We start from the raw sequence: 23,684 nt of genomic DNA, 5'->3' as shown, positions 1-23,684 counted from the left end.
AGACAGTGTCTCACTTTGTTGCCTGGGCTAGAGTGCCATGGCGTCAGCCTAGCTCACAGCAACCTCAAACTCCTGGGCTCAAGCAATCCTCCTGCCTCAGCCTCCCAGGTAGCTGGGACTACAGGCAAGCACCACCATGTCCGGCTAATTTTTTCTATTTTTAGTTGTTTGGCTAATTTCTTTCTATTTTTAGTAGAGACAGGGTCTCGCTCTTGCTCAGGCTGGTCTTGAACTCCTGAGCTCAAGTGATCCACTCACCTAGGCCTCCCAGAGTGCTAGGATTAAAGGCGTGAGCCACCACATCTGGCCGAAAAGGGGACTTTTAACAGTGAGATGAAAATAAAACTTCCTCTTTCCAACATGAGAACTATGAGTATAACACATCCTAGCTGAGAAAAACTTTCAGCATATGAACTTACCCATGTTTAGATTAACCATTCTAATAAAGAATCTGCTTTGATAATCTACTATATTGGTTGTTGGAAACAGTTACAAAATAAATACACATAATAGATATGAACTCAAAGTTCAAAGAAAAACAAATGTCTCTCACATGTGAGATGATCATCACTCATTGTTAAGAGAAATGCACATTAATACTTGGATATTATATTTCACCTATCAAATTGTCAAAGTTCAAAAATTAGATTACATACTTCTTTGATAAGGATGTGAGGGAAAGAGTTCTCTTACAAATGCTGGAAGGAAATATATATTGGCATAACTTCTATTGGGGATGATATAATATCTTTTGAGTACATACTCAAACCTGGCAATTCTACTTCTAGGAATTTTTCTTATGGATATTATACTCACACTTATGCAAAAGCAAAATACTGTGGACAACCTAAAAATGTCAATCAACATATACCAAATATGCAGAAAGGACTAGTTAAGTAAATTATGGTACATTTATATAATCAACTACTACTATGCAACTGTTAAAAAGGATAAATATTAATCCATAATATTTGTAAGATACATTAAGTTAAAGATAAATGGGAAAAATAGTGTAAAAGAGGGGGGACAAAAAGTACAAACACACCTATTTGCTTGTACATGCATATAATCACAAAGAATATGTAAGAAATAAGTAACAGTGATTGCTTGGCCGGGAGGGAGGACAAGGGAGGGTATGGAGGGAAACTGAGGGGTTGGGAGTTGAGGGTAGGAAAGAGATTATTTCCAGGGCTGTTGCCTTACACAACTCTACTGGGAACCATTTACATTGTAGCCTGGAATGAGTATCTTCAAGGTCTACCAATTACATAGAATACAGTGTGAATGCTGCTTTCTGGAATTTATATTTATATTTTTAAGATTTTGAATCAAGTACATATAGAATCTATTCAGAATAAGTAAATTTAAAACCCTACCTATCAGGCAGGATAGTCATGGAGCAGGTGGCAGCAAATTATGGCCTGTAGGCCACATCTGGCCCTGCTGGATAAACAAAGTTTCACTGCAACACAGCCACACTCCTCTTTACATATGTCAATGGCTGCTTTCCCACTATAGTGGCAGAGTTGAGTAGTTGTGAAAAAACCATACTGCCTACAATGTCTAAAATATTTACTGTCTGTCCTTTTACGAAAAAGTTTGCTGACCCCTATTGTGGAGATTAATAGATATAATATACGTGGAGTGTGTAGCACACATTTGATGCCCAACAAATTTTAACTTCCTTGTTTTATCCCAAAATAAAAGGTTAAAGAAAAAATGTTTCATTTTTTAAATATGCAAGACATTAATTTCAAAAATACATCACAAAAACATGCCTCACCGTATCAGTGTCAATGGAAACTCTGAGTCCAATTTTATTCATTCCATTACTCTTTAGAGTTTTCAGGTGAGGGCACAGTGCAGCACTACAAGCCATGGCTATTTCTTTTGCAAACTGATAACAAGTTGATAAAATAGATAAATCCTGGTCCTTTGGAAAGTAGAACACCTGAAATGTATTTAAATTAGGAAACAAGTCATGATTAAGGTTAAAAGTAACTTTTAAAATGCAACAATTGCTGCTTTCAATTCAACTTCAATAAAATTCTAATGTAAAGTACCATGAAAATCACTTGTTGAGAGAATTCTTTATCTATAGCTTGATTTATACTACAAATAAAAACTCACAACCAAAGGTTATGGAACATGGGAATGGCTCAGCTTTTTTTGCTGGAAATTAACTGCTTGTAGCAATGAAAGCCTTGTGAACTTAGTTTAGAATTCATCCTATAAGGACATCTATATGAAGTTAAGATAAACAAATACTATTCTATAGTTTCTATATTCTCTATCGTTTTATCTTGTACATGCATAAAATCACAAAGAATATATAAAAAATTAACATGAGGAGTAATAAAGAGACTAAGGCAGCTGTCTCCAATCCTCTTGGCACCAGGGACTGGTTTCATGGAAGACAATTTTTCCACAGACAGGGGGTGTGGCTGGGGAGGATGGTTCAAGCGCATGACATTTATTGTGTAGTCAAACCTGTCTGCTAATGATAATCTGTATTTGCAGCCGCTCCCCAGCGCTAGCATCACCACCTTAGCTCCACCTCAGATATCAGGCACTGGATTCTCGTAAGGAGCACGCAACCTAGATACCTTGCATGTATAGTTTACAGTACAGTTCATGGTCCTGTGAGAATCTAATGCTGGTGCTAATCTAATAGTAGGCGGAGCTCAGACAGTGATGCAAGTGAGGGGGAGTGGCTGTAAATACAGACAAAGCTTCACTCACTGCTTACTGGCTTGCTTGCTCACCTGCCACTTACCTCATGCTGTGCGGCCTGGTTCCTAACTGATCTGTGGCGAGGCGAGTGGTGGTTAGGGGGATAGGAGAGGTTGCAGACCTCAGGACTAAGGAACTGGGGAGTCTAGTTTCTATCCTCTTATTTTTCAAAAAAATTGGAACATGCAAAAATAATTTTCATATGTGAATACTGATTATAAATTAATTACAAAATATTCCATTTTTTGTAAAATAAGAGGAAAATGATGATAATATGGGCAAATGACATATTGTAGTAGAAATATGGCAATGCTGCCAAAACTTAACTGTTAGCTGGCAGGCAGTACCACCATACGACCCGCACTAAGCCTATGGAAATCCAAATCTGGTGCATAGAAGACAGTCTAGGGGGAAGTAAAACTCAGTGGAAATCAAGCAGGAGGAGGGAGAAGGAGGGAATGGGCGAAAACCTACCTAACAGGTACAATGAACACTGTTTGGGTGATGGGCACATTTATAGCTGTGACTCAAGCATTACAAAAGTGATCCATGTAACTGAAATCATTTGCACTCCCTTAATATTTCAAAATAAAAAAGATCTGAAGTTGCGCTGCAAAAAAAAAAAGTCTGGGGTGGAAACGTGTGTCTCAAAGTATAATGTAAACAGTGTAACAAGCTATGCTTAAATACTCAGAGGTTGAATATGTACAATCTCCAAGTTCAAAAAACAAAAACCATATCAAAACAGCATATACAGAGAAGGGACTTGCTTTCTCAGTTACCTCGGTGCACTTTACAATCTTCTCATCAGTTTCAAAATCCGCTTCCAGTTTTATTTTTTCACTTGGAAATCCTTGTAATGATATTCCATCCACTGAACTGATAACACTACCAAATAAACATAATCCAATATAATAGGATTATTAGTACCAAAGTATTTTTGTGAAATGAATTATTAGATTTAAACAAACAGAATGAGGAGAAAAATTTACGAAAGCTCTAAATTTAAAGCAGCTACAAGATATTTTAATTATAAACAAAATTATTAAATCTGTAGTTCATATTCATTTACCAAGATTTCTTGATTGTATAGTAATCTTTTCTGTTTATCAATAAATTATTTTTTTCAGAGCCTGTTAGGAGGCAACATCAATAAATTATATCTCCTTTTTCATATGCCCAATTCAGATCTGAGGTTTAAAATGCCTTAGATAGTCTCTTAACAGAAAAGCTGTCTCATGAACTCAAAAACTCTATTTTGGAATCCTTCAGCATTAGCCCTCTTCTTCCTTATTTGCTCCAGACCCCTTAGCCAATCTCCAAATAAGAAAAAAAATAGGTAACTGAAGAGAGGAAGGAGTGGCAGTAATAATCTCTAAGGCCTCTAATGTACATATATTATTAAATCCAGTTGTTCATATTTATAGTGAATCAAAACAATACAGTATATCATCCAAAAGGAATCCTTTAATTACTTGATAAAAAAAGGTACCATATAACAGAAAAAGTGTCTTGCATTTCTCAGCCCTGGCATCAAGCCCACACTGTTACATAATGGATGTTTCATCACCGGCCCCACTCCCAAATGGACAACCCTTTAATAATCTACAGTATCCTGGTCAAAAAAAAAAAAACCACTTATGAGGCTGGTTAGGTACATGTTTGGAAAAAAAGATTGCATTCCTTAATTGGGGTATAGGTATAAGCCTTTAAATTAATAATCTAAGTCTATATTCATTCATGAAATACCTAATTTTATTAACAGGATGTTTTTATCCTTCCCCCTCCATCAAATCAATTACATTTTAGTAATGAAAAATTCCTACCCATTGTTTCCTTTTTCTTCAGAATCTACCCAACAGATATCCACATATTCTCTCAGGTCCACTGCATCAACTTTTCCGCATGTAATTTTAAAGTCTTTTTGCTCTCGTAGAGCTAGCCGCAAGCCATCCATGGTCTCTGGAGTTATTTGTACCATTAAACCATCTAGAAATGAGAGTATGTTTCACATTTCTTTTGCCAAATATCAATTTTGTATGTCTAAGACATAAAATTTGCTATCAAGATATGTTCTGTGCAAGATACAAGTTTTAAATCATTTGTTAATTATCCTAATGATTGTTCTCCACTAGGAAATAAGAAAAATATTTCATAAAGTTAAGATTTTTTTTTTAGGTTATACAAATAAAGATGAGAATTTCTGCTCCTGGCTATGATGAAATAACTGGTACCAAACGAGCCCTTTTATGACAACCAACCATGAAACCAGACAATAAAAAATGAAGTAACTTTTCAGATACTGAGAAACAAGCAGTGCAATACTGAGATACCTAGAGGGAATCTCAAGAGATAAGCCTAAAATATCCCAGGCTCTCTGCCTAGTGACCCACTAAGTTTACAGTGGCCTCATTTGATTGAGAACTTAGAGATAAAGAGTTTGGTGAGGGCCGGGCGTGGTGGCTCACGCCTGTAATCCTAGCCCTCTGGGAGGCCGAGGCGGGTGGATCGCTCGAGGTCAGGAGTTCAAAACCAGCAAGAGCGAGACCCCGTCTCTACTAAAAATAGAAATAAAAATTATCTGGACAACTAAAAATATATATAGAAAAAATTAGCCAGGCATGGTGGCGCATGCCTGTAGTTCCAGCTACTCGGGAGGCTGAGGCAGGAGGATCGCTTCAGCCCAGGAGTTTGAGGTTGCTGTGAGCTAGGCTGATGCCACGGCACTCACTCTAGCCTGGGCAACACAGCGAGACTCTGTCTCAAAAAAAAAAAAAAAAGAGTTTGGTGAGGACTGGAGTCTGGGGTCAGAAAACGGAAGAGAGGGTCACCTAAAAGACTCTAAGACTTTCAGTCCTTACACCAGAACTGGGAACACATTAACAGAGTGAGACTAGATGAGGCTTAACATAGAACAGCTATTACAGAGTTAAGAATAGAACAGAGATAACAAAAATCAAACAATGTTGGGGGATATTGGTGGTCTAGACCAATCAAAGTGGAGAGACTTTATTAACACCTCATTAATAAGCCCTACAGCAAAGCCAAAACAAAGTCCTTACAAAATCTGCAGACAAAACAGATTTGGAGACTGAGTACTGCCAAATTAGAAGGGACTGGTAAATATTTTAGGATTTCCACAGATCTATCTTAATATAGTGAAAAGTTAAGACTACACAAGCTCAGGGTGTTCAACCATGAAATTGCCTGCTAAAACATAAATAAATCTTCTTCAGCAAAACCTAATAGAATCTAAAGTTATCTAAAGCATATCATACCTTCAACAATGCTGGACTTAGCAAGAAATCCTGAAGATGTTTTTAGAGCTCCATTGAATACTACAAAACTTGCACCTGTCACTGATAAAGAAATACAACAGTTATTTATGTTTTAACCTGCTCATTTTTATGTTATATGATATTCATTAAATGCAGAATGTGGAGCATGCACATTTTAAGTACTCAGTAAATGTTATACCCACACAACTTACATTAGAAGGCTAACAAAAAAACAAATCAAACAAAATTAAGATAAAATGCTATATAAAAATAATTTAATGCTTGTATCTAATAATTGATGGACTATTATACTATTTTAAATGTTTGTGCCTGTTAGTGACTGTATAGCAAATCAAACATTCACTACTGGTGAGTGCATAAATCAGAAGAGTCTTTATGGAAACCTAACTATCTTAAAATTATAAATAAATGTTTTCTCTGACACACCAATTCTACTCTTAGGAATTTATCCTATAGATAGGTTCAAATGTGTACAAAATTGCATGTGTACAAGGTTATTCACGTAGCATTTTCATAAAAACCCAAGAATTGGTAAAAACTTATGTCCATCAATAAATAATAGTTAAATGTTCACATATAAAATGGAAAGTTATATGGAACACAAAAGCTCTTTATATACTAACATAGAATAATATCCTAAGGTGTGTTAACAATAACAAAAAAGCAAGGTACAGAATGGGAAAAAATGTTATGACTTATGTAAAAAAGTGGAAGAAAGATTATAATATATGTGTGTGTACATGTGTGTGTATTAGCTTGAATATACATTAAAGCAAAAATGTCTCTGAAAGCATATACAAGAACTGATAACATTGATTTAGTCTTCTGCAGGGAGAGTAAGAGGATGGCTGGGTGGTCAAGGGAGGAAAGGAGATTTGGCACTATAAATATTTATACCTTTAGAATTTTCTCACATAATTATATACCTATTCAATAAATAAATATTAAAAAACTGTTAAATGTTAATGACAAAAAAGTCAATAACATTAAGTAAAAGAGCATAATATAAAGTGTAAATATCCAGTAAAAAATCATCTATTTAACATATATTAATATATGAAGGAAATACAATATAATGCAATAATGGCCATATCTTGGCATTTTTTTCTTTTACTACTTTTTAAAACACATTTTCCAATCTTGCTACAAATGTGTATACATTAGTTTTATAATCAGAGGAAGAAATTTTATTAGCAGATAGAACGTCAAACTATTTTAAACATGTTATCCTATAATAATGTATTAATTTTATGGAACACTTACTTTCTTTTTTTTTTTTTTTTTTGAGACAGTCTCTCACTTTGTTGCCCGGGCTAGAGTGCCATGGTGTCAGCCTAGCTCACAGCAACCTCAAACTCCTGGGCTCAAGCAATCCTCCTGCCTCAGCCTCCTGAGTGGCTGGGACTACAGGAATGTCCCACCATGCCCGTCTAACTTTTTTTTTTTTTTAATATATATTTTTAGCTGTCTGGCTAATTTCTTTCTATTTTTAGTAGAGATGGGGGGGTCTTGCTCTTGCTCAGGCTGGTCTCGAACTCCTGACCTTAAGTGATCCTCCCGCCTCAGCCTCCCAAAGTACTAGGATTACAGGCGTGAGCCACTGTGCCCAGCCACTTACTTCCATTTAACTTTCCATTTGTTAGGCCCTCTACTACTAGGGTTTGGTAATCACAGCAGTCATTAAGGCTATTCAGCCAGACCTGAGAGTAATGTTGCTCACAGATGCTGCTCACTCCACCATCTTTATCATTTTTATGTTCCCAGACACTTACAGTTTATAAATCATTCTTTGTCCTTATCCACCCTATGCTCCCCCAACTAAGAGGAGTTGGAGCAAATGTGAAAGAAACAGCTCATTCCAGAGAGAAATGACTCAAAGAAAGACACCCACCCTATGGGATGCACTAAACCTAAAGATATCAAAAATAGGCCGCCGGGTATGGTGGCTCACACCTGTAATCCTAGCACTCTGGGAGGCCAAGGCAGGAGGATTGCTCAAAGTGGGAGTTTGAGACCAGCCTGAGCAAGAGCGAGACCCTGTCTCTACTAAAAATAGAAAGAAATTAACCGGAGAACTAAAAATATATAGAAAAAATTAGCCGGGCATGGTAGCACATGCCTGTAGTCCCAGCTACTGGGGAGGCTGAGGCAGTAGGATTGCTCGAACCTAGGAGTTTGAGGTTGCTGTGAGCTAGGCTGACGCCATGGCATTCACTCTAGCCTGGGGAACAGAGTGAGACTCTGTCTCAAAAAAAAAAGGTCCCCATTAATACATGAGTGGATTAATAAAATGTGGTATATGTATACCATGGAGTACTACTCAGGTATAAGAAACAATGGTGATATAGCACCTCTTGTATTTTCCTGGAAAGAGTTGGAACCCATTCTACTAAGGGAAGTATCCCAAGAATGGAAAAATAAGCACCACATGTACTCACCATCAAATTGGTTTCACTGATCATTACCTAAGAGCACATTTAGGAATAACATTGATCGGGTGTCGGGCAGATGGGTGGGGGAGGGGATGGGTGTATACATACATAATGAGTGCAATGCGCACTGTCTAGGAGATGGACACATTTGAAGCTCTGACTTGGTGGGGGGGCAAGGGCAATATACGTAACCTAAACTTTTGTGCCCCCACAATATGCTGAAATAAGAATAAAAAAAAAAAAAGGGCAGGAAAAAAAAAAGGTATCAAAAACAGTCTTCCAAGTCTTTAAGCCTAATGTAGCTAGACAGAAAAACACAAATTAAAAATAATTTTTCAATCTGTTGTTTGTGTAGTTGAAATTTTAAACCATACTATTTTATCACTGTCAATTCAACAAATAAGTAAATATATATATTTTTCCTTTTGAATTATATTAATGGAAGTTGTTTTATAAATTAGCAGTAGGAACCATGATGCTCACCTTTTCTAGGATGGCCAGTGGCACTGTTGGCCTGTGTGTGATAAACTCCATCATTCTGTATACAGACTAGATGGGAATCTGCTTCTGTACTAAAACTAGCTCCAATGCTAATGACATGCTCATTTGAAGAATTTATTACTTTCATTACCTGGAAAATAACACCACTTGTTTAGAAACACTTTTAACATTATACGCCTATTCTAAGAGCCACATTCCTGATCAGCTTCATAATTATCAAGCTTTGGTTTGGACAATTCCCTGTGAATGTGATAGAAACAAATGTTTTAAAATAAAACCACCTCAATCAATAGATAGACAAAACAGTAAGAAAAAACATGAAAAAGTAAGATGAAATAAATTACTTATTAGTAAACAAATTCTATAATTTCAAAAACAATATTTATTATCATAATACACTAGATAGCCTAATTCAAAACAAAATTTGACACAATTCTACGGAACTCTAATGTTCAACAACTGAAATTTGAATAAAACAATTATACTTACATCACTGTATTTTTTCCGTGGTATTTTTATGCAGCTTTTTCCCATTTCCATATGAATCAATAGTTGATCTATATTATGCAAGGTATACTGGTAATTTCGAAGGTCCTGTATAAAATAATCATATTTCCATAAACCTTAAACTACTGTGTATAAGCATTTACCCATCCATTAAATCCTTTTTAAAGAGCATCCGTCATTTTAAGGTTTCTGATACATAACACCATCAAAATGCCACTCAGAAAGCCAATACCAACTTAAAAGAACAACTAATCCTTCTAGCTCCTCCACAACAGTAATAAAGAGTATTATTCCCAGGAAGAATTTTGTAGTATTTGGGGGTATTTCCATTTCCTAGTTACAGATCTTCCAAGATAGAAAAGATCTTCAAACCAGACATGGATAAATAAAAGTGAATCCACTGAAATATTATTCTATCCAAACTTCCTATTATCTAATCCAACCCTTCCTATTATAAATTAGGAAACTAAGGCTATGATTTGGGCCGGGCGCGGTGGCTCACGCCTGTAATCCTAGCTCTGGGAGGCCGAGGCGGGTGGATCGCTCGAGGTCAGGAGTTCGAGACCAGCCTGAGCAAGAGTGAGACCCCGTCTCTACTAAAAATAGAAAGAAATTATCTGGCCAACTAAAAATATATATACAAAAAAATTAGCCGGGCATGGTGGCTCATGCCTGTAGTCCCAGCTACTCGGGAGGCTGAGGCAGTAGGATCGCTTAAGCCCAGGAGTCTGAGGTTGCTGTGAGCTAGGCTGATGCCACGGCACTCACTCTAGCCCGGGCAACAAAGTGAGACTCTGTCTCAAAAAAAAAAAAAAAAAAAAAAAAAGGCTATGATTTGCTCAAAATCACAAGACTGACTGACTTTACTAACACTTTTACTAGAGCTTCAACAACACTAGAGGTCTGTTTAGAGGTCTTACATTACCTAAATATGTAAGAACTACAGCAGAATGAATCAAAAGCCAATGAGAATCAGGTATACATAAATGAGGATATATTATGTTTTAAAAGAGCAATTCATCAAAAACAGAGTCCATTTATGTTAAATGAATTAGGATTTGTTATAAATGAACTTTTCACGATACTAAATATGCCAAATTAAATTAAGAAAATATAAATGTGTAAAGCTTGCCAAATAAACTTTTAAAGTAACAGTATAAAGACACTTCATACTAAATATATAAATAATACTGACATAATAATAGACACTTTAATAAAATAGTTCAATTACTCACAACAAGTAAGTTCATAATGGTGTGTCCTATTTCTCCAAAAAGAGGTTTACGGCCTCTGATACTTGTTAGAGGAGCAGGATATGCTATACATAAGAAAGGAAAACTGGTTACTATCAACAAAAACCCCCCAAATTCTTGAATTTATCTGTAATTCTTATTTTTCAAAGAAATATTATATATAAATACCACCCAATCAGTTCTTAGGGGAAAGTGAGAGATAGTATTAACCCTTACTGTGTATCTCCTAGATGCTACATTGAACAGAAAACTTTACATAAATTATCTCATTTAAAGCCAACAACAACCTAATGAGTAAATGTGTCTACATCTATTTCATACATGAAGAACTTTCTCACTGAGATGCAAAAATTAATAAATTTTATCATAGTAACTAAGTTAATAACTGGTGAAACAGATTTGAAACTAGGCTCGCCTGATTCCAGAGCATTTAATCTTTTCATTATACATGGTGTTTTCACAAAATTATGGGGGGTGGAAAACTACAACAATGGGCTGGGCTCCTATAAAATTCTGATAATTTAAAGAGATATACAAAGATTTAAAAACTTTTAAGGCATTTATAATTACTATCCAATTGTGTTAATTTATGAATAGTAGTAAACTTTTATAGTTCTTGGTTCAGCATAATAAAAGGAACATAGAGAGTCACAGAAACCCACACAGAAAAAAGGAAGGAATGTGGGGTCTGTTACCTAATAACTCTTCTCTTTCTTTAGAGAAAAATATAAATACTGGACACCAAAAAGAAAGAGGTACCATGCTGGCAATGGAACAGGCATTCTGAAAGAAAAGGAAGGTGAAAAAAGGAAGGCAAGACTTTCTATAATGATAAAGAGCAGACACATTTTTAACCTTCAGTTCTCAGCTTAGGTCATAAGCAAACTAACCTCTCTAATATCTATTATAAAAATATACTTCCTTAAAATTCTAAGAAAACAACACATACCAAACATCTATTTTAAAGACTTAAGTCAAAGTAATCACATTAATAATATTTTGTAATTCTAAAATGAGCAACTAAGTTATTTGGGGGACAGAGGGTCTAGACTGGACATTAGTGTTAAAAGACATTATAATGATAAAGGACATGATTAAGGTAAATGCCAACTTTTTACCTTATTCTTCTATGGATGAGGGAACTTCCTTTGCAATCTGACAAAGGTAATTTTACTTAAAGCACTGTTCTCAATAGGTTATAGCTTAGAATGACATATTAGCAGAGTTACAAAGGGACCTCATAAATTATCTAATCCAGCATTTAATGATATTCAAAACAAGTGGTCTCAACATTAAAGGACAGAGATTTTCAAAAACATATGAAAATTACTAATTTGAGCCACTTATCTTCAGTTGTTAATCTTGGGATTTTTAACATTTGCCATTAGCTTTTCATATGTACATTATTACCTCTATAACAAAATACCCAGCCCCGCATCCCCCAGTTCATGTCTAAAGAGGCAGAGGTACCAATAATGTCAAGGTGCCAGCCTATCTAAAATAGAGCAGAACATAAAGAATTCAGAAAACAGCTGGGACTAATTAACTTCTATGTATAACTGATGATTTTCCCTTATGACTAACAAACAGCTATCACAGTTTTGCAGTTTCAACCCCTGCGATCTTTTGAGAAGTCCCTCATACTGTTCCCATGATTTTCCAACCTTTAGTGTGAGAAAACCAAACTTACTATCTAGACATGCTACTGGCCAAAATACTGGCCATACTTACAGATTATGTGTTCCATAATGATTTGATTAGCTAGTATATTGCCCTAATCTTCCATAAAAACAGCATTCAAATATTAACATCAGAGACAAAATACTGGACTGAATGGAGGAAACATGTAGCTTAGAATGAAACTTCTTAAGCTCTTTGGTTCACACAGTATAAAACCTGAGATGAAAATTAAATTTTGCTACTTTTTATACAAGTTAATAGCATCACATGTTTACATACTAAATGGTAAGGAACCACCTCACAAAATCACAGAGTTTAATAAAATTTGCCAAGTAGAGGGATTTAAAGGAATATATTTCACTGAATTTGCCCATTCTAAAATAGTGAACACTTTTACAATTTCCCTACATTTAATTTTCCTTCAAGAAAACACCTATTAAATTATATTAGAATCAAATGCCTAAAATGTCATTAAATGTGAGGTACTTCACCTGCAATAAATTATTTCTTTTAAAAAGTCAAAGATAGGCCGGGCGCGGTGGCTCACGCCTGTAATCCTAGCTCTGGGAGGCCGAGGCGGGTGGATCGCTCGAGGTCAGGAGTTCGAGACCAGCCTGAGCAAGAGTGAGACCCCCCCGTCTCTACTAAAAATAGAAAGAAATTATCTGGCCAACTAAAAAATATATATACAAAAAAATTAGCCGGGCATGGTGGCTCATGCCTGTAGTCCCAGCTACTAGGGAGGCTGAGGCAGTAGGATTGCTTAAGCCCAGGAGTCTGAGGTTGCTGTGAGCTAGGCTGATGCCACGGCACTCACTCTAGCCCGGGCAACAAAGTGACACTCTGTCTCAAAAAAAAAATAAATAAAAAAAAAAAAATAAAAAGTCAAAGATAAAAGACATGGGAGGAATTCAAAAGAATTTAACACTAGAAATGATTTTGACTTTGAAATAACAATATACATAAACCTAGACCATCACAACAGCTTTAAAATCTCCAGTTGTATCAAGGGTAGATACATAAACACACACACATATACACATATACATAAGCAATACAGTCTACATCACTTTTGAGTTGTAAAGTAAATATCAGGAATATAAAAATAAGAAAATCAAGCTTAGAAAAATAATAACCACTATTGTTAAGTACCTCATTACATAAAAATAGTTAACTCTTGATTATAATCGGTAACTGAATCAGCAGCATTGATAATCCAAAAATCCTTTATGCTTGGCTTTATGATGCAGAAAAATTGAAAGGGGCAGTAGTTTACCTTCCTAATACGTAGGCAACATAATAAACTCCCAATAGTACATGCTTTTAAGAAAATTTTAGCAAAATATAGGTTGAGCATCCCTATTCTGAAAATCTGAAATCTGAAATGCTCTAAAATCTCAAAATTTTTGAACGCCAGCATCATGCTCAAAGGAAATGTTCACTGGAGCATTTCAGATTTTGGATTTGGGATACTCAACTGATATGTACTCTGCAAATATTTCAAAATCTGAAAAAAGTCTAAATTCTGAAAAACTTTTGGTCCAAAGAATTTCAGATAAGGATTACTCAACTGGTTCTGTCAAAGTTTTCTATTTTGTTCTGACATAAAAAAAGGTTTAAGGTAAGGTAATATAATAATTTTTAAACATCTAGAAACTTCATGACATACCACAGTTATCTAGAGTAACTTGGTAGTAGAAGAGTGTTGTTTTGTAATTTTAAAAGTACACCAAAACAAAAGTAGTTCTATTAATCCACTAAAAATTGATTTTAGGCTGGGTGCAGTGGCTCATGCCTGTAATCCTAGCACTCTGGGAGGCCAAGGCGGGAGGATCGTTTGAGCTCAGGAGTTTGAGACCAGCCTGAGCAAGAGTGAGACCCTGTCTCTACTAAAAAAAAAAAAATAGAAAGAAATTAGCTGGACAACTAAAAATATATAGAAAAAATTAGCTGGGCATTGGTGGCGCATGCCTATGGTCACAGCTACTCGTGAGGCTGAGGCAGAAGGATTGCTTGAGCCCAGGAGTTTGCTATGAGCTAGGCTGATGCCATGGCACTCTAGCCTGGGCAACAGAGTGAGGCTCTGTCTCCAAAAAAAAAAAAAAATTTATTTTAATGATTTCCCTGAAATTCTTATTTTATATTCAATATATTTGAGAATATGTAATTTAACTTACTATTCTAAAACTTCCCTTTATATTAAGTATATAAATACCTTTATATTAACTTATTATATTCTAAAACTTACCTTTATATTCTGCACCCAATCTCAACATTAAACGCATAGGAAAAACCTTTGCCCATGGCATCTCCAGCTTCTGGATAAGAATTCCACAAAGAAAAGGATTATTCGGTAATGGGAGATCATCAAGTTTCTGAAAAGTAGGTGTAATAAATAGGAATCCTCCATGATCCTTGCTATTGAGAAAACTCTCAGTAAAGGTAATATTGTCCAAGTTTCCTAGGTATTTTCCTGGAAATAAAATCATTGATAAGAAGATGTTAAGTTATTTTGCTACTGTTTTGAAGAAACGTTCTGAGTTTGAATATTTCAATATAAACTTTCTTAAGTAAAGGCAATGTAGAATTGTAGAATTTTTGTTTCTTACTTCCACTCTTTTTTTTTAATTTCCACTCTTAAAGAAGCATCTATGAATATCTTCTGTGTACAAAACTCAGTTACTCCTAGAGATTTGCAGATGTAAGAAAATTATATAGACCCATTTAAAAAATCAAGGAGGCAGGGCCGGGCGCGGTGGCTCACACCTGTAATCCTAGCACTCTGGGAGGCCGAAGCAGGCAGATTGTTTGAGCTCAGGAGTTCGAGACCAGCCTGAGCAAGAGCGAGACCCCGTCTCTACTAAAAACAGAAAGAAATTATATGGATAGCTAAAAATATATATAGAAAAAATTAGCCGGGCATGGTGGCGCATGCCTGTAGTCCCAGCTACTCGGAAGGCTGAGGCAGGAGGATTGCTTGAGCCCAAGAGTTTGAGGTTGCTGTGAGCTAGGCTGACGCCACGGCACTCACTCTAGCCCGGGCAACAGAACAAGACTTTGTCTCAAAAAAAAAAAAAAAAAAATCAAGGAGGCAAATATATTTCCATTTTCTAAATTAAAAAAAAATATGTGTATAGACACTAATCATCTAAAATGCTAGATTTAAGAAGACTGAAAATGATTAAGATATTTTAAGAAATCAGCAATCTCTTCACAAAATAAATCTTTAGTATAGTCTGCATAATCAAAAGCATAAATGCCTTTAACTCATTTACCAATCTCCTAGTTTGAACAGTTCAAAATAAAATGCTTTACCTTTTAGAGCATCCTTATATATGGTGATAAATAGTCTGAAGATGTCCTTAGGAATAGTATCTTCATTTGGCAAACGTAACAACAGAATAACAATTTCTGCCTGTCCCAAGCCATGTAATCCATTGGTAGAGAAGTACCAATATTTGTCTGAGGAATCTTAAGTGATAAAAGCATACAACTATAAATGCCAACTTCTATTAACCAAAACAACTAAAAATAATTGTTTTTGCATGAAGCAAAACTTTTCAAATTCCTTATTTTCCCAAATTCTCCTCATAAAAACTTTAAAATGAATTGTATAAGATTCATATAAAAAAAAGAAAAAGGATTATCTTATGGAATTAATTAATAAATAACATTAAAATAAAAGGTGCGTTAAATGCTGAAATGTAGTGGGTAAGAATTAGGTTAGTTCCAAAGAGAATGAAAAACTGATAAATGCACTATTGAGTAGTAAGGATTATTAATTATTAAGGATTATTTACTCCTTTACTTTTAATTAGGTCACATGTCACTTATTTTAAAGCTGTCTTTATTGCTACTAAATCAGGATTCCTCATTTCAATTGCCAAATTTCAATTTATCAAAAAGCTTACATCATATATAGTCAATTTTATCATGAGCATCAAAATATAGCTTGGCTATAAGCCCATGACCTTAACCTAAGATTAATGAGGGATGCTAATAACAACCTGTAAACTCATATTTCAAGTCTTACTGAATATAAATCTGCAAAATTTATTTAGTCATATCCACCTGAAAAACCAATATCCAATGCTGCTTATTTTTTACCATTGTCAGTCAAAATCTAACCTGAAGATGTAATTGCTTCAGAAATTCTGCTTACCAATTAAGCAAAGAAAGATAAATCATTACTTACAAAATACTAATTTGACATTCACGAGCAGATTAGCATTTAGGACAAATGTAACAGGATGAAACCCTTCGCCTTCAAGAAGCAAAATGATCTGCTTATGAGACGGGTGTTCTTCTACTACAGGCACTAAATGATGAAAGTAATATATTAGGATAAATATCCTATTAAATGAGCTTACAATGAAAAAAATATAAATCCACAATGGCCTGATGGAATTTAAAAACAAAAGCAAACATGTTTCCTAAAATCAATCAACACCCTGAACAACTGTTAAAAACTTATTTTTACTCTTCTCTCCATGTAAAAAATAATACTATAACATATATAAATCCCAATATATATTACATATAGTATATATAATATATTGGTTAAATAGCATATTTATATAATTTTATCACTTTCAAAGGTTTTTTTCTCTATTTTTGAAGGTTTAAACCTTCAAAGTTTTAAAATAAATACTTCTATAAAGTGAATTCCAGTTTGCCAGGTACTCCAATTATAATCTCTGAAATTTACAAGTCTGTGAAAGTAGTCTAGTTATTTATGCTGCTTGCTACCATATCCCTATATCAGTGACAGGAAGCGAAAAAAAGATCTTGAAAATCAACAGAAAAACATGCATGCATGTAACAAACTGGGCTTAATGTATTTTTGCTACTATAGCTAGGTTTATGAAATGGCCCCTACTCACAGAAGAGAGATCCTAAGCTTTACTCCCCCCTACATTATCATGCAGAGAACCACCATTTCATGTTGTGGGATGCAACATAATGCCTGGGGTGACAAGTATCTATCCTGGGGAAGCACTCTGAAGTGGGAGCTAGCCATAGAATCAATGTCCAGCTTGAAAAGGACCTCAGAGATGATCTAGGTTCTCTTCTTTTCAAAGAAAACTAAGGCCCAAGGAGATTAAATAACATGCTGCAGGTCATATACATAATAAATAGCAGATAAGGAACTAAAATTTCTAGTTTTGCCATCCCATCTAATACTGTTTTCTTCAGGTACCATGTTCCTGAAAAAAAAAATGATATATCAAGCTTAATGCAAAACTTGAAAAAAAAATGATATAAAGTCAAAACTCTAATACAATGGAAACATTTCTTGGGGCTAAACATCTATGAGTTTCCCTGTTGTATCAGACTTTGCCATATTCTGAATCAGGGACACAGATGAAATAAATAAATCATAAAAGCTCCAATCTTTTTAGAATTTGTTTTTCAATAAGACTTTTTGTAAACTAAAATTACCAACGTATTATAACCAAACTAAGTTTTTAAAAAATGCATTTCATATATCACAGACAAAATTCATTAGTACATTCTTTTTAAAAAATTCTCTGGAAATTTAAATAACTGCTATCCTACCTGATCCCTTTTCTCCAGATGCAACCAGAAGTGGGGGCAAATTGTCCTCATCATTAGGTAGAAGACTAATCTTATTGCAAACATACTTGTCAATACCACACAGTAACCTATAATCTGAAATACCAGCAACAGGTAAATTGCTGTTAACTAAGACACCAGTAGGACTAGATGGTTCCTCAGTTTCTACAAAAACATCATCAACTAATGTACAAGAACCAGAAGTAGGTAATCCCTCATTTCCTGTGTTCACAGGCAATTTTTCCAGTGATGGAATCTGAGAAATAGGACTCTGAATTATCTCGTTTCTTGTAATATCTCCTCTCTCATTGTTTGGCTTTTCCAGTGTAATAGAATGAGAATGATCCACTGTGTTTACTGTCTGTAAAATACGGAATAAAAAAAGATCAGTTCATATTCTCTGTTCAGTTGTGAAATGTTGATCACTACAGCCAAACATATCTTTTTAATAAATAAAATAACTAAAAACCAAAATGGGTTCAGAAATTTTTCTGAAGTCAAATTTCCCAAGAAACTATACCATTTTGCTTTAAATTCTGGAGCATGAGGCTTTAGCTTTACTGCATGCTCAGGTAGGTATTAATGACTTTAATATTACAGACTGAAAAAATGAGGCAAAAAGAACTTCAGGATCCTATACCATACCACAGTGAGCAAGCTTAGTTCAACTCAAGTCTCTCCCCTTCTTATGACAGCCAAAATAGCCTTGGGTGGTTAGGGAGGAGGGAAAAGGGGGAATGAAAGAGAGGGAAGTCATTAGGAAGCAGAGTATTAGATATATTCCATAATAGTAACCACCTGGAATAAACTGCTCATCATGTCAGCTTCAATAAAGCCCCTTTCTTTTTAGACTGGCCAAAATCAATATTAAATGAGAACTATTTATGAACTCAAGTAATATTTATTAGCCTGTTTAGAACTTTCATTTTGTTAAAATATTGATTGACTAAGAAACACACCCTTGATAATTATGGCTATTTGTCAAACCTAGTTCATGAACTCTTACTGACAAACGGCATACATTTATACAGTATGTGAACTCCAACAGAGCTAGTAAGTATCCATCTTGTCTAATGTATGTACCTATGATCAGCTAGGTGACTGGCACAGAGCAGATGCTTAATAAATATCTATTTAATGAATAAAACATTCTTAATTCATGTAATAATTCTTGCTTTTATGAGTATTTTGCTACTTTACAATGACAGTGCATACTGGTCTGGGATTCTATATTACGTAGCTTCTATTTAACACCTAGCATGTTTGTGTAAAAGCAAACATAAATATCATTATCAGATACTTTCCTGAATGTTTAAAAATTGTTAAATAGGTGGACGCCTTTTTTGGCCTCCACCCATCTGCACCCACATGTTCAAAATAAACAGAAAAAAAAAGAAAAAGGAAAAAAAAATCATTAAATATTAGCCTAAATTAAATTACTAAATGTCAGTTACATTTTCCTACACCAGTGCTTTTCAAAATGTGATCCAGAGACTTGTTTCATATAATTCAATGAAAATAACATATCACAATATACTGAATGTAGAAGCAGATGTGAGAATGTCTTCTATTAAGTCAGACATTAATTGTATTTGCAAAAATGTAAAACAATGCCACTATTCTCACTAAATTCCTTTATGTTTTGAAAAAATTATTTCTCATAAAAATATTTGTGTTAATGTAAAGTATTTATTATTTTGCAATAAATATTTTTTAAATTTCTCAATTTTAACCCCATATAACCTACAGCTCTTTGGGATTCTTAATAACCATTTTAAGAGCAAAAAGCAGTCCAAGACCTACAGTTTGAGAACCATTCCCTTAAACTGACATTAAGGGTAAACATCAATACATTTCTTATTTTAGGAAGCCAAAAACATTAAAAAGAGTACTCTAACAATAACATAAGGAATTACCTACAAAACAAAATTTTATTAATAAGTTATTTTTTAGATTCCTTACCATAGGCATATCAGGCAAGAGAGGGCTAAAGTCTTCAGAACATCTTTTACTTCCAGATGATAATTTTGTTGTATCTGCAACTTCACCATTGGGCAATATACCATCTGCAAACCATACTCTCTTTTGTTCTTTGGAGCATGGTCCTAGAATCAGTTGAAAAAGTAAAGCATTTTAATTTGGCAATACTACAATGAATTAATATCAAATAGGTCAGGAAATCTTTACAAAGCTTTTTGCTATCCATTGGTAAGCCTTGAATTCCCAGGGCTGCAAAGGCGTAGAAAAATGGTTTTTTTGTGATTCATCTACTTTGAGTGGAGTCTGTTTCTATCTAATTCATATACAGGAAGCATTTTAGACCAGAGGTGGCCCTGGGAATCACAAACTCTGAAAAGGAGTAGACCTGAGAGATTACACCTTAAACCCTGGGGGAAACCTTAAGGCCTACATTATTGAGGCTAAGTTTTTGAGGGTGGAGACCGAATAAAATTTAGGGACTCAGGCACAGGGGCAAAAAGTAGAGCAGATCAGAGTATAGCAGATACGCAAAAAAAAAAAAAAAGAGAGAGAGAGAGAAATAAAAAATCTAAAAAAAGGAAACAGGATCACTTGTACATCATCATAGGTCATTTCTTACTTCTATTGAACAAGAGAAGCATAACACTTTTTGTTCTGATAATATGAATACTGAGCTTTATTGATATTTCCTTCCAAATTTGGAGGAAATAATTAGATACCAGCATAAATATTTTTCTTTTTCTTATAAAACATTCACAGAGGAAGGTTATGAAAATCTCTGCCAGATGAGTGTAGAAAAATGTAAAAAAAAAAAAAAATCAAAGCTTTGATGTCTACTTTCAAAAACATAATAGAGATAACACTGAAAAAATTGGAATTATATGTATAGCTTTGCAATATAGGTAGACATATGAAATATCTTTCCCATATTTGCAATATTTTTGTAATTTAATCATTTATGTTGTCAATATAAAAATACATAAATAGGCCGGGCTCAGTGGCTCACGCCTATAATCCTAACACTCTGGGAGGCTGAGGCAGGAGGATTGTTTGAGCTCAGGAGTTCAAGACCAGCCTGAGCAAGAGCGAGACCCCGTCTCTACTAAAAAAAAATAGAAAGAAATTAGCTGGACAACTAAAAATATATAGAAAACATTAGCCGGGCATGGTGGCGCATGTCTGTAGTCCCAGCTACTCAGGAGGCTGAGGAAGAAGGATAGCTTGAGCCCAGGAGTTTGAGGTTGCTGTGAGCTAGGCTGACACCACAGCACTCTAGCCCAGCCAACAGAGTGAGACTCTGTCTCAAAAAAAAAAAAAAAACACATAAATATTTTTAAACATAAATTTATTCATCTTTGGAGCCATAGTATATAGCCATACATGCTGACTCTCCTTATTTTCATTATCATAAATGGAAAATAGTTCCTGAATGATAAACTGAAATCCAAAATAATTGTCAGAAAGATCCAAATTTGCTTTTAACTGACATTTACAGTTATTTTCTAGTATGCTACAGACTTAATAGTTTATGTTTAAAAAATGTACATGAGCTTTACTCAAGATCCTAAATGACAACAGATTGTAAAAAAGAACAGATAACTCAAAGATTTAAAAACATTTTATTATTGTGGTAAAAAATACAACTGAAATAGATTTTTAAGGAAAAGGAGATAGGTCAGTTATTTATTCTCTCTCAAACCCAAGTTCACCCTCTACACTGTGCTCTTTGATGCCAGGTTAGAAGTCTGCAAAATGCAATTCCCAGATTCCCTTGCTAGCTGGCTTTGTTCAGGTTCTGCCAATGGTAGGCGTTGTGGAAGACCAGAAGTTGGTCTTAAGATAACAGAAGTTTCTAGTTCCTGCCAGGATCCTTGCAGCAGCACCACCATCAGATATAACTGCTTGTCCCATGATTTTCAGTAATCCTGACATCAAACCTGAAGTCTCCTTTAGTCATCTGAGTACCAACTCTGAAGCCCCTTGATGGTTCTAGCATTTGCCGCTTTGTGCTCCTCCATAGGTCACAGCACCAGCCATATGATGCTCCAACATTTGACTCAAGTCTGAGAACCAAGCCCTGCCTGGTGCCCCTACACGAAGCCCTAGTAATACTGCCTCTCCCCTTTTGTTCCCCCAACCCCAGCTGTGGTGGTTGCTCCATGCAGTTAGTAATCTCTGAGACACTTGGGCATGCCCTTTTTGCTCTTTCAGCCTTCCAATGTACCTGTGTAACCAATTTTCTGTATTAAATCCCTCCTGATATCCAGTCTGGTTTCTCTTTCCTGACTAGATCCTGGCTACACTAGATAACTTCTATTTCAATAATTTATCTTTAGTCTACAACACAGCATTTTCTTCTAGTTACCTTCAGCATTTGGTTGTTTAAGTGCTGAGACTGGCAAAGTTGTAGGTGAAGGTATACTGGATGTTTGGGTCTCCTGAGGAAGCTGGACAGCAGCACACTCATCAGAATGATTAGACTTAAGATTAGAACCAGTTGGACTCATCATCCTTTCAAATGCCTGAGCTATAAAGGGGAAAACAATAGTATTAAAATCTCAGATGTTTCTGAACTTCAAAGTAAATTACAACAAATACTCTATTTTTTGAGTTATAAGGAGAAAGAAATAAATGGCTAAATAAGAAAAAGAAGTGGCACTTGTCAAAGATACTGTCTAAGTAGTTAGCACCAGCTCCTTACTTTATTTGGCAGCACTCCACTTTGATAAGCTACCAATGAGTTATTTCAATATTATATTTAGTGTATGTATATGTCTATTATAGAAAATAATCCTTATTTTATAACTCTGTTTTTGTCCTTGTACTCCTAGAGGCTACTCCTGACATAGTTCAGAGTGATTCTTTCAGACATCAATCATATCTCATCATTCCTCTGTTTAAAATCCTTTAACAGCTTCCTAACTGGAGTGAAAATTTAAGTTGTTACAATGGCTCACAAGACCCTACATAATCTGCATCCCTACCTCCTCCACTTCCCCAGTTACCTTTTTGATCTCATCTCTCACTACAATCCCACTCACTCTCTATGATCCAGCCACCCAGGCCTCCTTAATCTTTACCAAATTAGGCAAGCACTCCTCTAGTTTAGGGTCTTTGCTCCTATTATTCCCTCAGCCTAGAATGTTCTTCCCTTAGGTACTCACATAGCTTTATTCTCATACTTCCTTCAAGTTCCTGCTCACATGTCATATTATCATAAAGCCTTACTCTGACCACCTTATAAAACTTACTACCTCTTGCCACTAATCTGTTACTATCTCCTTTATACTTTTAAATTTTCATTTAGGGTATTATCACCATCTGATATTTTCTTTGCTTACTATCCATTCATAAACTCCATGAGAATAGGGCATCTATTTTGTTCTCAGCTTGAGCCCCGACACAGAATAGTGCCTGAATATTGCTGAGTGATTTTTCTTCTTTTTTTTTTTTTTTTGAGACAGAGTCTCACTCTGTTGCCTGGGCTAGAATGAGTGCCGTGGCATCAGCCTAGCTCACAGCAACCTCAAACTCCTGGGCTCGAGCAATCCTCCTGCCTCAGCCTCCCGAGTAGCTGGGACTACAGGCATGTACCACCATGCCCAGCTAATTTTTTCTATATATATGTTTTTAGCTGTCCGTATAATTTCTTTTCTATTTTTAGTAGAGACGGGGTCTCGCTCTTGCTCAGGCTGGTCTCGAACTCCTGAGCTCAAACAATC

The 23,684-nt window shown here is 35.2% G+C and overlaps 1 protein-coding gene across 3 annotated transcripts in view; it reads right to left on the bottom strand.

The window, feature by feature from the left end:
• The window catches only part of ZFYVE16 (zinc finger FYVE-type containing 16), a 42,340-nt gene that overhangs the window by 2,869 nt on the left and 15,787 nt on the right, over nucleotides 1–23,684 (bottom strand). For all 3 annotated transcript variants that reach the window (XM_045566102.1, XM_045566103.1, XM_045566104.1), the window contains 13 exons: nucleotides 22,328–22,489; nucleotides 19,945–20,087; nucleotides 17,965–18,343; nucleotides 16,601–16,723; nucleotides 15,721–15,876; nucleotides 14,654–14,878; nucleotides 10,708–10,790; nucleotides 9,455–9,559; nucleotides 8,948–9,095; nucleotides 6,012–6,092; nucleotides 4,560–4,722; nucleotides 3,516–3,621; nucleotides 1,784–1,951 (listed from right to left, as the gene is read on the bottom strand). In XM_045566102.1, the coding sequence (XP_045422058.1) occupies nucleotides 1,784–1,951; nucleotides 3,516–3,621; nucleotides 4,560–4,722; nucleotides 6,012–6,092; nucleotides 8,948–9,095; nucleotides 9,455–9,559; nucleotides 10,708–10,790; nucleotides 14,654–14,878; nucleotides 15,721–15,876; nucleotides 16,601–16,723; nucleotides 17,965–18,343; nucleotides 19,945–20,087; nucleotides 22,328–22,489 (2,042 nt within the window). The remainder of the gene's footprint in view (nucleotides 1–1,783; nucleotides 1,952–3,515; nucleotides 3,622–4,559; nucleotides 4,723–6,011; nucleotides 6,093–8,947; nucleotides 9,096–9,454; nucleotides 9,560–10,707; nucleotides 10,791–14,653; nucleotides 14,879–15,720; nucleotides 15,877–16,600; nucleotides 16,724–17,964; nucleotides 18,344–19,944; nucleotides 20,088–22,327; nucleotides 22,490–23,684) is intronic.

The sequence above is a fragment of the Lemur catta genome, chromosome 12 (genome assembly GCF_020740605.2).
Source record: "Lemur catta isolate mLemCat1 chromosome 12, mLemCat1.pri, whole genome shotgun sequence".
Taxonomy (NCBI): domain Eukaryota; kingdom Metazoa; phylum Chordata; class Mammalia; order Primates; family Lemuridae; genus Lemur; species Lemur catta.
The sequence above is the reverse complement of the archived record's forward strand: the minus strand, read 5'-3'. Positions and strand labels throughout refer to the sequence as shown.